At 39.5% G+C, this 14,957-nt stretch overlaps 1 protein-coding gene across 1 annotated transcript in view; it reads left to right on the top strand.

Moving 5' to 3' along the window:
• The first annotated feature begins 4,851 nt into the window (after window positions 1-4,851).
• The window catches only part of Cbl (E3 ubiquitin-protein ligase CBL), a 54,051-nt gene continuing 43,945 nt past the window's right edge, over window positions 4,852-14,957 (top strand). Inside the window, exon 1 of the mRNA XM_068365738.1 lies at window positions 4,852-5,178. Coding sequence (XP_068221839.1) covers window positions 4,873-5,178 — 306 coding nt within the window. The 5' untranslated portion in view covers window positions 4,852-4,872. The remainder of the gene's footprint in view (window positions 5,179-14,957) is intronic.

The raw sequence follows: 14,957 nt of genomic DNA, 5'->3' as shown, positions 1-14,957 counted from the left end.
TAAAGTTTTATATTTATATTATATAAGCACAAAATGATGATAGAGGATTGATAAGGTCTTGTTATTTGCACATTAGACCAGTTTAAACCCTGTAACAAAATTAGTAGGCCTAGTGTAGTCAAGCCAGGTTGTTTTTATTTGGGCTAAACCTGTATTAATGTCAATAATAAAAAAAAAATAACTTTTCCTTATTGTTGTCTATGTCACTTGAAGTAAAGCTGAATTCTGGAAGAAATTGATTGTGTAAATGACTGACCATGATGAGTAAAGTATATAAAAAGGTTGGAAAGGTGCTATAAGATACCTAAACCATTATATATGGTACGTGAAAGTAAATTTAAGTTTAAGACATCGCATGATGTATCATAGCTTGTTTATCTTATAGCCGAACAGCATCTGACGTTCGAAGATGATCGTATTACCCTCAACTCCGCGAGAAATGGACAATAAGGTAGGACACCTGGTTTTAAATGGATTCCCACACTGTTGCCATATCTTCAGATATCACCAACCGGCTCTCTAACTTCTCTCGCTTACTCTGTTCCTCTATTTCTTTCTCTCTATATATATTTCTATATGAAATGGTGAATTTCCAAAATTATCTCTCTCCCTTTCTCTCTCTCTCTCTCTCTCTCTACTTGCTCACAGTGTATTCACTATGAAGGTGGCCACATAGCCACCTTAAAGTAGGGGAATGGTTCATCGCGAGAGTGTACGCTCGTGTCACAGAGCGTGTAGCACAATGTCTGGCATATAAGCATGGGAGGGCCACTACTCATATGCCACACTTTGGAGGGGTGGGGGCCTTTATAAAGAAAACACACCTTGAATTTTACTTTGACGGTGGCGTGGAACAAAGGATAGAATAATTTTAAATACAATACTGTATCGGAAATACTGTACGACAATTTATAGAAATAAAATAGAGAAAGCAAGAGACAGAATTTAAGGAGGGGCAGCAAGGTTGATGAAAGAAGGCAAACTAGTGATCTGTGAAGATGTGGCAACAGTGTGGGAATCCATTCAAAACAAGGCGCCCTCCCCTATAGTCCATTTCTCACTGCTTTGAGTATAGTAAGTGAAAGTAAGAGAGTTTTAAAGTTTTCAAAAGAGGAAAATAAGAAAAAATGTCCGCTTATGACAAAACATATATGATTATGAGCCTTTAACCTCAGTTGTGGAAGAGATAAAAGATTAAAGATTGTGCTTAAGAACAAGTGAGATAAATTTAGATGGTCTGGTAATGTAGAAAAAATAAGAGAGAATAAAACGGTGTATATTGTGTATGAGTCGGAGGAGTCTGGTGTGATATATTTGAGCTATATATATATATATATATATATATATATATATATACACACACACACACACATATATATATATATATATATATATATATATATATATATATATATATATATATGTGTGTGTGTGTGTGTGTGTGTGTGTACATATATTATTACTTTCTAAGCTGCAACCCTAGTTGGAAAAGCAAGATGTTATAAGCCCCGAGGCCCCAATAGGGAAAATAGCCCAGTGGGGAAAGGAAACAAGGAAAAATAAAATATTTTAAGAACAGTAACATCAAAATAAACATTTATATATATAAAAAAAAAACTTTAACAAAACAAGAGGAAGAGAAATAAGGTAGAATAGTGTGCCTAAGTGTACCCTCAAGCAAGAGAACTAACCCAAGACAGTGGAAGACCATGGTACGAGGGGCTATGGCACTACCCAAAACAAGAGAACAATGGTTTGATTTTGGAATGTCCTTCTCCTAGAAGAGCTGCTTACCATAGCTAAATAGTCTCTTCTACCCTTATTATTATTATTATTATTATTATTATTATTATTATTATTATTATTACTAGCCAAGTTACTCCCCTAGTTGGAAAAGCAAGATGCTATAAGCCCAAGGGCTCCAACAGGGAAAAATAGCCCAGGGAGGAAAGGAAATAAGGAAATAAATAAGTGATATGAGAAAAATTAACAATATTTTAAAAGATAGTAACATCAAAACAGATATATCATATATAAACTATAAAAAGACTTATATCAGCCTGTTGTTGTGTGTGTATATAAGCCTCTTTAATAATAATTCTATCAATAACTTCTATCATATACACACGAGACAGGCGTGTGTGTATAACACGCACATACATACACACAGATCATAAAGTTGAGAATGCATTTATTTGGTGTTCTTATGTATGTGTGTATATACAAACCTCTTTAATAATAATGCTATTAATAACTTCTAAAATAATCACACGTGTGTGTGTATGTGTGTAATACACACACAAGTTATAAGGTTAAGAATGGATGAATTTGGTGTTCTTATATATGTGTGTATATATAAACCTCTTTAATAATAATGCTATTAATAACTTCTACCATAAACACACGCGTGTGTGTGTATGTGTGTGTTACACACACACACACACACACACACACACAGGTCATAAGGTCGAAAATGGCTCTTCCCCACAGCCAAAACATGACGTCAGGCCTACCAACCCCACCGGACTCGCAGGCGTTATTTCATTCATATAGAAGCCATTTCGTGAAATGGGACGAGACAGGGATTCCAATTCATGAAATTAATAAAATAATAGGATACTAGATGACATTTCACTAAATCCGGCTTCGATTTGAGGCCTGGGGGATTAATTTTTATCAAAATAGGATATCCTTCTCCTTTCTACCCCCCCGTTCTCTCACTTCTCCCTGAGACACTATCTCTCTTATTTATCTTTATATATCTCATATAAATACTTCTACGGCTATTTTATATTAAGTAATTAATTATAAGTATATTTATAGTGTTATTTATGCACTGGAGGTACTTATAAAGTTATTTAATTAAGTAGGATATCAATGTAAAATTTCATTCATAAGAGTTTAGTTCCTGAAGGTTTAGAAGCGAACTGTTTTCCGTTAGAAGCGAACTGTTTTCCGTTAGCTTAAAATATCACTTAATGTTCGAACTTTTGACTTAAGTCTACTAAAATTCTTATTTATTTATGTTATTTAAATAAAATACGTTAATATTTTGATATAAATATATTAATTATTTATTATAATATAATAAAATAATATTTTAATCGTTTTAAAATTAATAATAAATAAATTATTCAGTTATTATCGTTAAAGATATAGAAATTTATGTTCGAACACTAGATAAATTATTTGCTGTTTAAAATTTTCCTTGATTATTTATGAATGTTTTTCAAGTTGTTTTTATGTGTACACACACACACACACACACACACACACACACACACACACATATATATATATATATATATATATATATATATATATATATATATATACTATTATTATTATTATTATTATCTAAGCTACAACCTTAGTTAGAAAAGCAGGATGCTATAACCCCTATAAAGGCTCCAACAAGGAAAAAATAGCCCAATGAGGAAAGGAAATAAGGAACTAAATAAAGTAAAAGAGAAATAATGAACAATTAAAATAAAATATATTAAGAAATGTAACAATATTAAAATAAATCATATATAAACTAAAGATAAAAAATGGGAAGAGAAATAAGATAGAATAGTGTGTTTGAGTGTACCCTCAAGCAAGAGAACTCTATTCATGAATATACAGTATATATACTCACTAAATACACTTATATACATATATAAATGTATATATATGTATGTATTATTGTATAATACATTAATATATCCATAAAAATAATGAATGGACAGTGTTATTCAATATATATACCTTATTAAAGCTATTTATACATTTGTTTATATAAAATTGATAAATCTATCTATCCATCTATCTATCTATCATAATATCAATCTTAGAATGATAGACAGTTGATAGATATAGATAGATTAAAATAGATAATTTCTCAACTCCTATCCATAAAGATATTGAATAGAAGCTATTATTCAATATATATACCCTATTTAATGTATTTATATATTCGTTTATATAAAATTGATAAATCTATCTATCTATCTATCATAATATCAATCTTAGAATGATAGATAGTGGATAGATATATAGATATAGATAGATTAAAATAGATAAATTCTCAACTCCTATCCATAAAGATATTGAATAGAAGCTAATATTCAATATATATACCCTATTTAATGTATTTATATATTCGTTTATATAAAATTGATAAATCTATCTATCTATCTATCATAATATCAATCTTAGAATGATAGACAGTGGATAGATATAGATAGATTAAAATAGATAAATTCTCAAGTTCTCTCCATAGTAAAGGAAGACAACTTATTAAAGCTATTTATACAATTCGTTTATATAAAATTGATAAATCTATCTATCTTTCTATTTATCTATCATAATATCAATATTAGAATGATAGATAGTGGATAGATAAAATAGATTAAAATAGATAAATTCACAAGTTCTATCCATAGTAAAGGAACACTATTATTTCTATATATATACCTTATTAAAGCTATTTATACATTTGTTTATATAAAATTGATAAATCTATCTATCTATTTATCTATTTATCATAATATCAATCTTAGAATGATAGACAGTTGATAGATATAGATAGATTAAAATAGATAAATTCTCAAGTTCTCTCCATAGTAAAGGAAGACAACTTATTAAAGCTATTTATACAATTCGTTTATATAAAATTGATAAATATATCTATCTATTTATCTATCTATCATAATATTAATATTAGAATGATAGATAGTTGATAGATAAAATAGATTAAAATAGATAAATTTCTCAAGTTCTATCCATAGTAAAGACAACTCGGTAAGGTTGGTACCCCTGCCCTCACCTACTATCACCCACACTCCCTCTCCTTCCCCCCCACTCTCTCTCTCTCCCTTCAGCTAAAAGATGGCCACTGTGGGGAAATTGCGGAATGGACAGCCCAAGAACATAGCCTCCCTCCTGTCGAGGCTGCAGGACGCCCTTTCGGACGCCATGGCTCCCCCGAAGCTCGTGGTGGATCGAAGGACGCTGGAGAAGACTTGGAAGTCGATGGACAAGGTCGTAAAGCAGTGCCAGCAGGCGAAGATGAACCTGAAGAACTCGCCTCCTTTCATTTTGGATATCCTACCGGACACCTACCAGCACCTGAGGCTGGTGTATGCTAAATACGAGCATAATCTGGCCGCCCTTAATGAGAATGAGTATTTTAAGGTGTGTATTAGGGTGTATTTTGTGTATATTAGGGTATTTCTCGATCTCGAATCTTCCCGTCCGAGGACAATCCTCGTTTCCGTTTTCTGTATTTACCATGTGATTATGACCATTATATCCCCTTAAGAGGATTCTGTGTAGTTTTAAGCATACCCTGTGTATTCTAAAGTGTATTTTACACCCCGTTTGTGCCTTACAAGGTGTGATTTACACTCTCCCGTCGAAGTGGACTTCACAATTCGTTTTACGATCTCTGGGATGTGATTATCATTAAGTTTTCCACCTTGGGAGGATCCTGTGTCGTTTGAAGAATACCCTGTGTATTTTAGAGTGTGTATTGCACCCCATAGGTGTCTTATTTAACTGGGTTTTACACCCTTCGAAGTATATATCGCCTAGATTTCATTTCGTCCCATGATTTGATGTGATTGTCGCTTGTTTTCCACCTACCGAGGATTTTAATGTCTTTTCGCATGTAAGGGCTTCTGTGTGTGGATGTATATTACCCCTATGTTATAGATTAACCTTCTTGTGCCCCTTGCTTCCTTCCCAGGTGATTAAATCACCCTACCGAGCATTTTCCCTTCAGAATATTACTCCGTAGGGTTAAAATCCTTCGAAGGGAATGCGTTTGCTTGTGTTTCATAGTCGTATTAGTTGTAGTGGCTTTTTTAACATCCCTTGAACTACCAAAACACCCTTTTCCTCTCCCGACCGCCCTCCGAGGATCGATTTCGACGTGTCCGAAACTATCGCCTAAATGTGCCGCCCCTTGGTTTATGAACGATCCGTTTCCCTCCGTGAGGGTTTTGTAAGATGACCTTAAGCATGGGGATTAAATCAACCTAGCCTAGGGTAGGTTTGTGTCGTTGGCTAGCCTAGCCTAGGGTTTCGTTCTAGGCTAGCCTAGCTTAGGTTAGATAATGTACCCTAGGCTAGGAGAAGCCGGTTGTCATATTCTAGGTAGGGTATCAGTACAAAATGTATAGAAAATGGTAATCTATTAAGTGGAGATCGTGTTGGAAAATGTCCGATTGGAGACACCGGAAAATATTTTTTATAATATATCGAGGGTATTTTGAAAATGCGTATTTTAAACCCTAACCTAACATAGGCCGTTGGACCTAAGAGATTAACTATTTTGAAAGTGTGCCGTCGGTCGGAAAAGTCCAGAACTGCCGGTTGATTTTATATAAATAATTTGCAATATATTTAATTAATATAAATGAGTCTTTTTATAGTTTATATATGACACATCTGTTCTTGATGTTGTTAATAGTTTATATAGGACATATCTGTTTTGACGTTGTTACTGATTTTAGAATGATATATTGTTAATTTATTCTCATCATTTATTTATTTCCTTATTTCCTTTCATCACTGGGCTATTTTTCCCTGTTGGAGCCCTTGGGCTTTTGGGCTTATAGCATCTTGCTTTTCCATGTAGGGTTGTAGCTTGGCTAGTAATAATAATAATAATAATTTATTTTGTTCATAAAATTATTAATCCCAAGTTTCGGACATTCTCCACACAGTACTTATTTGCCGAGGTCAGCTTAATTTCCCGCTTTTTCAGTGTTACGTATATGTGAATATACTTCTCGTGAGGTGGGCAATGTCGTCTTAGGTTATACATCTTTAGCTGAAAATTCAAAATAGAAAAAAAAAGAAAATTCGTCTTTTAGGAGTTATCGAATGCTGTACCGTGAAGAGCCGATATTAATACAGGGTATTGGTCTTCTAGAAGCTTACCCCAATCTTTAGGGTCAGTCATGTACAGTATCGTACTGCGATCCCTGGCCGTTATGTCGTAGGTTGCGTAGGAGTCCGGACCGTAGTTTTTATATTGTTCTGCGTCCTCAATAATATCCTTTGCATGTATGAAAACCTTGCCTATCCTAATGCCATATTACTATTAGGCCCTAACAGGTTAGGGTTGTATATTAGGTTAAGTTTACGCTTTTTAATGATACCATATGAATTAAAAATCGAAATTAGTTATGCAAAAGATCAAATATTTTATATTTGCTCCAATCACCAATATTGGATATTTATAAATATGCCGCAGTTTTATAGAATGTCCATAAAGCTATCTGTTCCTACACACATACAATCCGTCGTTTCAGAGAAGCCGGAAGTGGCCGTTGAAACGAGGCGGTGATAGTAGCTGGCGGGTTGCGGGTGAGCCCCATCTGCCTTGTAGGCCGCTGAATATTCCTTTTACTTTCGGCTGTCCAGGGGTATGAGTGTACTTCTCTGCGTCCTCATATCTGAATGTTTTAGTCTTGATTTTTTTAGATGAATGTGCTAGCAGGTTGTCATGTTTGAGGGATATTAAGCAAGCTATAAGCAATTATTTCCTTATAACTATTGCTGTGTGGCAGATTTCTATGTAAACCTGCTGGTATCTACTCGCCATACATATTCCCGTTTGCTTTCTCTCCCTCGATAGTGTCACCTTCCGATGATGGCGGCATCGTGAACCTAAGGGAGTTGACGTTCTTTAGACGGCGCTGTGCTTCTTCGGAAGATTTTGCTGTAGCCGAGTGTTAGCGTTATCTCCATGTTAAGGGCATACCTTTGTCCTGTCTCTTCAAAGAGTCTCTCTCGGTGCGAGTCTTGTCGTTTCCCGGAGCAACCTATAGAAGGCAAACTTCAAGTTCTTCCTTTTCCTCTGCCTCACCTTCGTAAGATTTTTCACGCGGCAACTTTTAGAGGGAGAACGGGTACGAGACTACGTCGAAGAAGCTCAGGAACATTGATTATTAAGAGCTGTGTATATGTGACCCCGAAGATGTCTCCCCGCGCGCTTGGTGAAGTTGTGGTGCCATGCCACAAACCAACCCGTCTGGGGATGTATCTTGGTAATGTGTTCCCTGTGCTCAATTTTAATGTCAGTTGGAGTTGTGTGTGTGTGTGTTTGTTCTGTCCCCACGTACACAATGGCAGTGCACAGCAGGAAAACAGGACTGATACCTGGAATGTACCCAAAGAAATATATCTGTGCTGTATGCAGTACAAATGTTAGCGCCTGCTTCCAGTGCTCGATCTTGTACGAGACTGTTCGTTCGTACCCTCGATGGAGACGGAAGGCCCGCCCTCATCTTCCATCTTCGGTGAGTTCCCGGGAACCATCCAGATCGACATCTGAGGAAGAGAAGGATCGTGGTGGAGCGTACGATAGGCGAGCTCCTCCCTTTACAGATATCTTCATCCATCTCCAACTGATTGACCACACTGATATCTGTCTCTATGCCTCTATGCTATGCCTTCTAGGTCTCCACCCGAATCCTTAGTAGATGCTTCTTGTCCTCAGTAAATGCTTCTTGTTCTTCCGTTTGCCTTTCAGAAGCTGAAGCACCTAGCACTTCGCCAGCTTCTGAGTGGACGAGAGTTAAGGGGACCTCTGCCTTCTAGGAATCCAACCTTCAAGCTCTCCTCTCTCCTTCAGGGTATCACCTCGGTTCTCTTCTCGGCACACGAATACGCTAAGAAGACCGATTCTTTCAAGGTACCAGAATCCAGACCGGTGCCAGTGTAGCGTAGAATCCCGAGATGGAGTCTCGTCAAGGTATTGACACTCCTGAATGCGGTGGACTTGGGGGAGGTAATCGTGGCTCACATCGGAGGAGGAATGACATTCATTGGAGCCTGCCCTCAAGTTACCTGTCTGAACTTGGATAGGCTGCTCGATGAATTCTCGGATCGCTGGGGTGCGGAATTCCATAATTTCTATCTGATCGAATAAGAATCTGTCTCCTGCGCTCCATCGACAACTACTGCCTTACGTACTGAAGGAAACAGACCATTTACATCCACTAACCGATCTAGCATATCGTTCTCGCCACTCGAGTCTTCTTCCACAGCCAGTCTCCAAGCAACGTCACGAATCGACTACTGGTCAGTCGCAGTCGTGTACTTCGCCGCGACTCGGAATTCGACAACCCTGAGCCGAGGAAAGAGTACCTGAATCGACCCTGTCAGGTACTAAAGCTGTTATTATCTTGGTGCACCAATCGCCTACCAGTGGGCCAACAGGGTCCTGAAGAGAAGGGATATTGTCTCGCTTCGTCAGGCAGGTTTAAAGGCTGCTCATGAATGGCAGGGACAAGGGACAATGCCCTAGAGACTGACCATATGTACATATGATCAGCGCCCAAGCCCCCTCTCCACCCAAGGTAGGACCAAGGATCGGCAATGGCTGCTGATGACTCAGCAGATAGACCTATGGGCTCCTCGAAACTCCCCTTCCTTAGCTCACAATGATGGCGAGGTTGCAGTGACCAAAGAAACTTGATGAGTTTTAGCGGGACTCGAACCCTAGTCTGGTGTTCACTACATCGGCCACCACAAGAGGAGGCACCATGGCTAATGAATGCACAGATGTCGGAGACCGTAGCCTTTTTCTCCGAAGAAGGTGGTAGATGTGACGATGGCAAATGAAGAAAAACAGGCTAAGGTGAACTTATCCTTCGAGCAGTTATCTGCAAGGGACCAAGCCCTTTGGAGGCAACAACTCTGAGATCCTCTTGGTCTATTCCTCCCCTGCAAAGGGAAGGATAATTCTTGGACTTCTTCCTGGAAAGTCTAGGGAAGGTAGAAGGTACTGTAGTTGTTTGGAAGCAAGCATTCCCTTCCTACAGCTGCCTCCAGTGTGATATACTTCTCGAGGTAGTAAGTAAAGTGGCGTCAACGCAGAGCAGGGTACTGGTTGCCAGAAAGCCTTCGGGATGGAGATCACCTACCTCTCAATTTTATCCTCCCCCTCACTCACACGACGCTGACGTTACTCACCGACTATCTGATACCGCAGGAGCTCTAGAGCCAGAGGAGGAGATGAAAAAATAACTGGCTTGAAGTCATCTTAACACAGTTCTCTTTGCTCCTTCAGTCGACTTTTCATGCCACCTCATGAAGTCGGGGGGGGGGACTGAAGAACTTTTCAGTGTCTACAAGTTTGTCCTCCTGACACCAGGATGGAGGGGGCATTTTACGGGCCGTCATTAGACCGAAGACTTAATGCTTGTCTTTGGACCTCATACTGATCTTTCGGTCTTGCTTTTCTCGAGAACAGAAGTTCAACGCCCTGTTCTTCAAAATGCTCAAACTGGTCTTTACTTTGGGCCCACTTGAACAGGATTTGTATCTTGGGGTATCTTGGGGTATCTCGACTATTGGCTGATTCTTTCGTCACGTCTGCGATTGTCAACGTCCTCATCTATCTTCGTCAAGAGAAGTTCCTTTCAGTCTTCCTGGTAAAGGGCTATCGCTCAACCTTAAGGTTTCCAGACTGAAGGTCTAAGATCTTTTTTCTGTGTGGGAATCGTCCATTCTCGTGATGAGCTTCAAACTCAAGCTGCCCGGATGGAACTTTACTCGAATCAATTCTCTATAGCGAGTGCCGTACAAGGCTCTTTCTCAGCACCGGAAAGGCAAAGAAGACTCTGCCATGCAACCAACTAGGGCATGGAAGGACTATCCCAGGCATAAATGCTTCAAGTCGGGCATCGGATCCACCATAGTATTCAGGAAGAACCTTTCAGTGGTGCAATGTATTGAAGGAAGGAGACTGCATATGCCCGACAACCTTTACATCCCACTCACTACCTGCAGGAATGTACCTTCAAATCCTTCCTTCCGGCTCTCTTTGCGACAGGGACCCTGGTGGAAAGACTTAAACGCTAGGTCACTTCATTAGTTGAGTCCGTTGCTGTAGAACCTGCTGCCGTGACCAGCCTCCAAATAATCTGGAGTGACTACGGGTGATGTCCAGTTGTCTACTTTGTCACAGGATTTGGCATATTCCGAGACGAGAAAAAAGGCACGCCTTCTTGGTCCTATCTGGCGTAGTCAGCAAACCAGTGGGGCAACCGAGTCCTGAATAGGAGAGAAGCCGTTGCCTCTAACTTCGCTTGGCAGGTGGGACAAGAGGCGCCGCTATCCATAAGGAAAAGCTCGGTATTGGAGACTGCAGCTCTTTTCTCACAGAAGGAAGTAGAGGAAGGCGAGCCAGGGTGTCTTTCCTTTATGTAAAGGCAACAATAATCTCGAACCCCATTGCACTCTTAAACTCGAGACTAAAGAAGACTCTTGCGACCTCTACGGGCCTCATCCTCCTCCAAGAGAGGCATGGAAAACACTGCTTTGTTGTCCCTGGCCAGTCCAGGAAGGGAAGGACACTGAAGTTGTATCTAAGACCTGTAACCCAACCGTTCTTACTTCCAGGTTTGAGTCCTCCTCCATATCATCCCTTCAAGAAGTGACCTCCGGAGAATCAGGGCAATGCCTCTGTCCTATGAGGGCACTACGGCACTGCTTTAAGAGGACTCCAAGTTTCAGCCGAAGCATCAGAGAGACTTTATCAGCACCATTTCTCCCTGGCTTCGCGAGACGATCTGACGTGCTTATCCTGCAACCAGCGAGGTGACGGGAGGACCATCCAGGGTTTGAGATCTACCCTGTCTTTCCGGAAGAACCTGTTAGTTGAGCAAATCCAGAAGATAGGAGGGTGGAAATGAGACAACGTTTATTGTCCACTGCTTACGGGAATATACTCAGGAGTCCGTGGGTAACTTTTACCTTTGGTCCGATAGCTGCTAAATAGGTTGCATTGCGAACATTTCCCATCGGACAAGAAACATCTCATCCAAGGCTGCACCTGTTATGCTGTTTGGTGTCAGACCGTATGCCAGGTGGAGCTAAGCCTCGAGGAATTATTCTTCCCGGACAGGTTTAGTTGAAAATTCTCTTCCTATGTTCCCGATTTGAGGGTGAGGATGCATATGTAAACCTATTTATTATTATAATTATTACTAGCTAAGCTACAACCCTGGTTTGAAAAGCAGGATGTTATAATCCCAAGGGCTCCAACAGGGAAAAATAACCCAGTGATGAAAGGAAATGAGGACATAAACTACATGGGAAGTAAGGAATACTTTTTATGATCATTATTGTTATTGTTACTAGCTAAGCTACAACCCTGGTTTGAAAAGCAGGATGCTATAATCCCAAGGGCTCCAACAGGGAAAAATAACCCAGTGAGGGAAGGAAGTAAAGAAATAAACTATGTGAGAAGCAATGAATAATTGATATATCTTGTGATCAGTAATGTTTAAAATAAATCTGTCATAATGTAGTGACATGTCAGGCTGTTCAACATATTCTCTGCAAGTTTGAACAGAAGGAAACGATCATGCGTTCGGACGTCACATCCTTTACGCTGATACAGGTCCTTCTAGGACTGCCAGGTCATTAGGACGTTGGCAGGATTTCCTCCCGCCCAAGGACAATGTCTCCTATCAAAGGATAAAGGCCTTCTACCCATATATGAACAAATCACATTTTTAAGTAATTTGTATTTTACCTTTCTCGGTCACACGCAACAAGTCCTTATAAAAAAACTTAAAAAATGTGATGTTTTTTTGTTATTTTCTCATTTTTAATCTGTATAAAAGTAGGCTGGGAGGAACGTAGAGAGTAGAGGTCCCCTATTTTTGTTTTTGTTTCATTTGTTGATGTCCGCTACCCCCCAAAATTGGTGGGGGAAGTGCCTTGGTATATGTATGTATAAAAGTAGCATCTGAAGAGGATAAGCAATAATTAGACTGTTCAATCTAATGATGAGACTGCACCTTTGGCCTCGGTCGAATACCAAGGCAGGGAGTGATAAAACCTTGGCCTTATCAGCCCCTCTCGCTGTTATCAGCGACTCAATAGATAAAGCGAGCTGCTCCCTCCCTGATTGTGAAGGGACCTTCGCCTGTTTGGTTTCGTTTTGTTGTAACCAGGACTCGTTTACTGTTTATATAATTCAAGAGAATTCTCTTCTTTTTTCTTACTTACAAAGTTGAAGGGATTGTCAATTTGACTCTTGACTTGTAAGCTTTCTCGCCTGTCTTTATTCGTTTGCTTTTTCCGATTGAATAAATGCTTTAGCAGACAGTTCTGTTTAAGGATATCGGGGCCCTGAAGCTAATAGCATCCTGCGTTTCCAACTAGGGATCTAGCTTAGCTAGTAAGGATGATGATAATGGAAGCCGCTTTATCTTCGTCTGTGTCCTTGCCGGAACTCCAACGAGAACCGAGTGACGTCTTTGATTCAATCCAGGAAGTCTAATTGATAAGAGCCTTGTTCGTTTGACTTCCTATTTTTCTTCTTACCGGGGGAGGGGATCCCGGTACTGTACAGTACGTTGTCGCCTCGTTAGCGAGGGGAGGCCGTACGTACTGGGAACATACCCGTCTCCGAATGGATGTATTCGTAGGAGGTTCTACCTGGGCTCGGTTTATTTCTAGAACAAGCTCTGTCCTTCTTTCCCCTTCCTGGGACAATCTCTCTCTCTCTCTCTCTCTCTCTCTCTCTCTCTCTCTCTCTCTCTCTCTCTCTCTCTCTCTCTCCCCCCCCTGTTTCAGTTGGGCCGGAAAGACATGCTAATTCATGTATCGCCATACAATTCGCCTTGCCGATCGCTTTTCTGGTCTACCGAGTCACAAGACGCCGGTGGATGAGTTCAGCTTCCGGGTGCTATGACAGCTCGCAAGTGCCACCTACCGGATGGCATCCGGACTTGCTTATTAATAATAAAATGAGGAGATTTACCAGCCGTATGAGGCTTCGCTGATCCTTATCCTTTGGGTACTGTTATAACTACCCTTCTGATTGTTTATTCCCTTGTTCGTTTATTTCTTTGTTTCCTTTCCTCACTAGACTATTTTTCCCTGTAGGAGCCCTTGGGCTTATAGCATCTTGCTTTTCCAACTAGGGTTGTAGCTTAGCTTGTGATGATGATTCTATGTTGGCATAAGCGATAGTATTACACAGTGAGACGAAGCTGTTTCCATTTTCCTTGGAGTCTTCCTTCTAATATTATTATTATTTTTATTATTACTTGCTAAGCTACAACCCTAGTTGGAAAAGCAAGATGCTCTAAGCCCAAGGACTCCAATAGGGAAATATAGCCCAGTGAGGAAAGGAAATAAGGAAATAAACGATATAAGTAATGAACAATTAAATTATTTTGAAAACAATAACAACGTTAAAACAGATATTTAATATATAAACTATAAAAAGACTTATGTCAACTTGTTCAACATGACATTTGCTGCAAGTTTGAACTTTTGAAAGTCCACTGATTCAACTACCCGATTAGGATGATCATTCCGCAACTTGGTCACAGCTGGAATAAAACTTCTAGGGTACTGTGTAGTATTGAACCTCACGATGGAGAAGGTCTTACTCCTGTTTGATTAGGACTAATAGAATTTCCCTTAGTATTTATGAATTAACGCTTTTACCTCCAGGCTATTTGGAACTTTCCAACCTTTAACCCCAAGGGGTTATTTTTTTCAAGCACATTTTGCAGTATATATTTTTTAAATTGTTCTAACAGCCTTAATTTTCATCATAGAGAGGTCAGGTTGGTCTCATTCTTTTGGAAAATGCCTGAAGTTTCTCAAAAAATTATTAAAAATATGCAAAAAAAAATGTAAATAGCAGTTTTTTTGGCAAGGACGTACCGGTACGTCCGTGGGGGGTAAAGGGATGAGTTTTGCGAAACGTACCAGTACTGTACGTCCTTTGGGGGTAAAGGGATGGGTTTTGTGAAACGTACCAGTACGTCCATGGGGGTAAAGGGATGAGTTTTGTGAAACGTACCAGTACGTCCTTTGGGGGTAAAGGGATGGGTTTTGTGAAACGTACCAGTACGTCCATGGGGGTAAAGGGATGAGTTTTGTGAAACGTACCAGTACGTCCATTGGGGGTAAAGGGATGGGTTTTG

This window comes from Palaemon carinicauda, chromosome 43 (genome assembly GCF_036898095.1).
Source record: "Palaemon carinicauda isolate YSFRI2023 chromosome 43, ASM3689809v2, whole genome shotgun sequence".
NCBI classification, from domain to species: Eukaryota; Metazoa; Arthropoda; class Malacostraca; order Decapoda; family Palaemonidae; genus Palaemon; species Palaemon carinicauda.
This window is presented reverse-complemented; position numbering and strand designations above follow the sequence as displayed.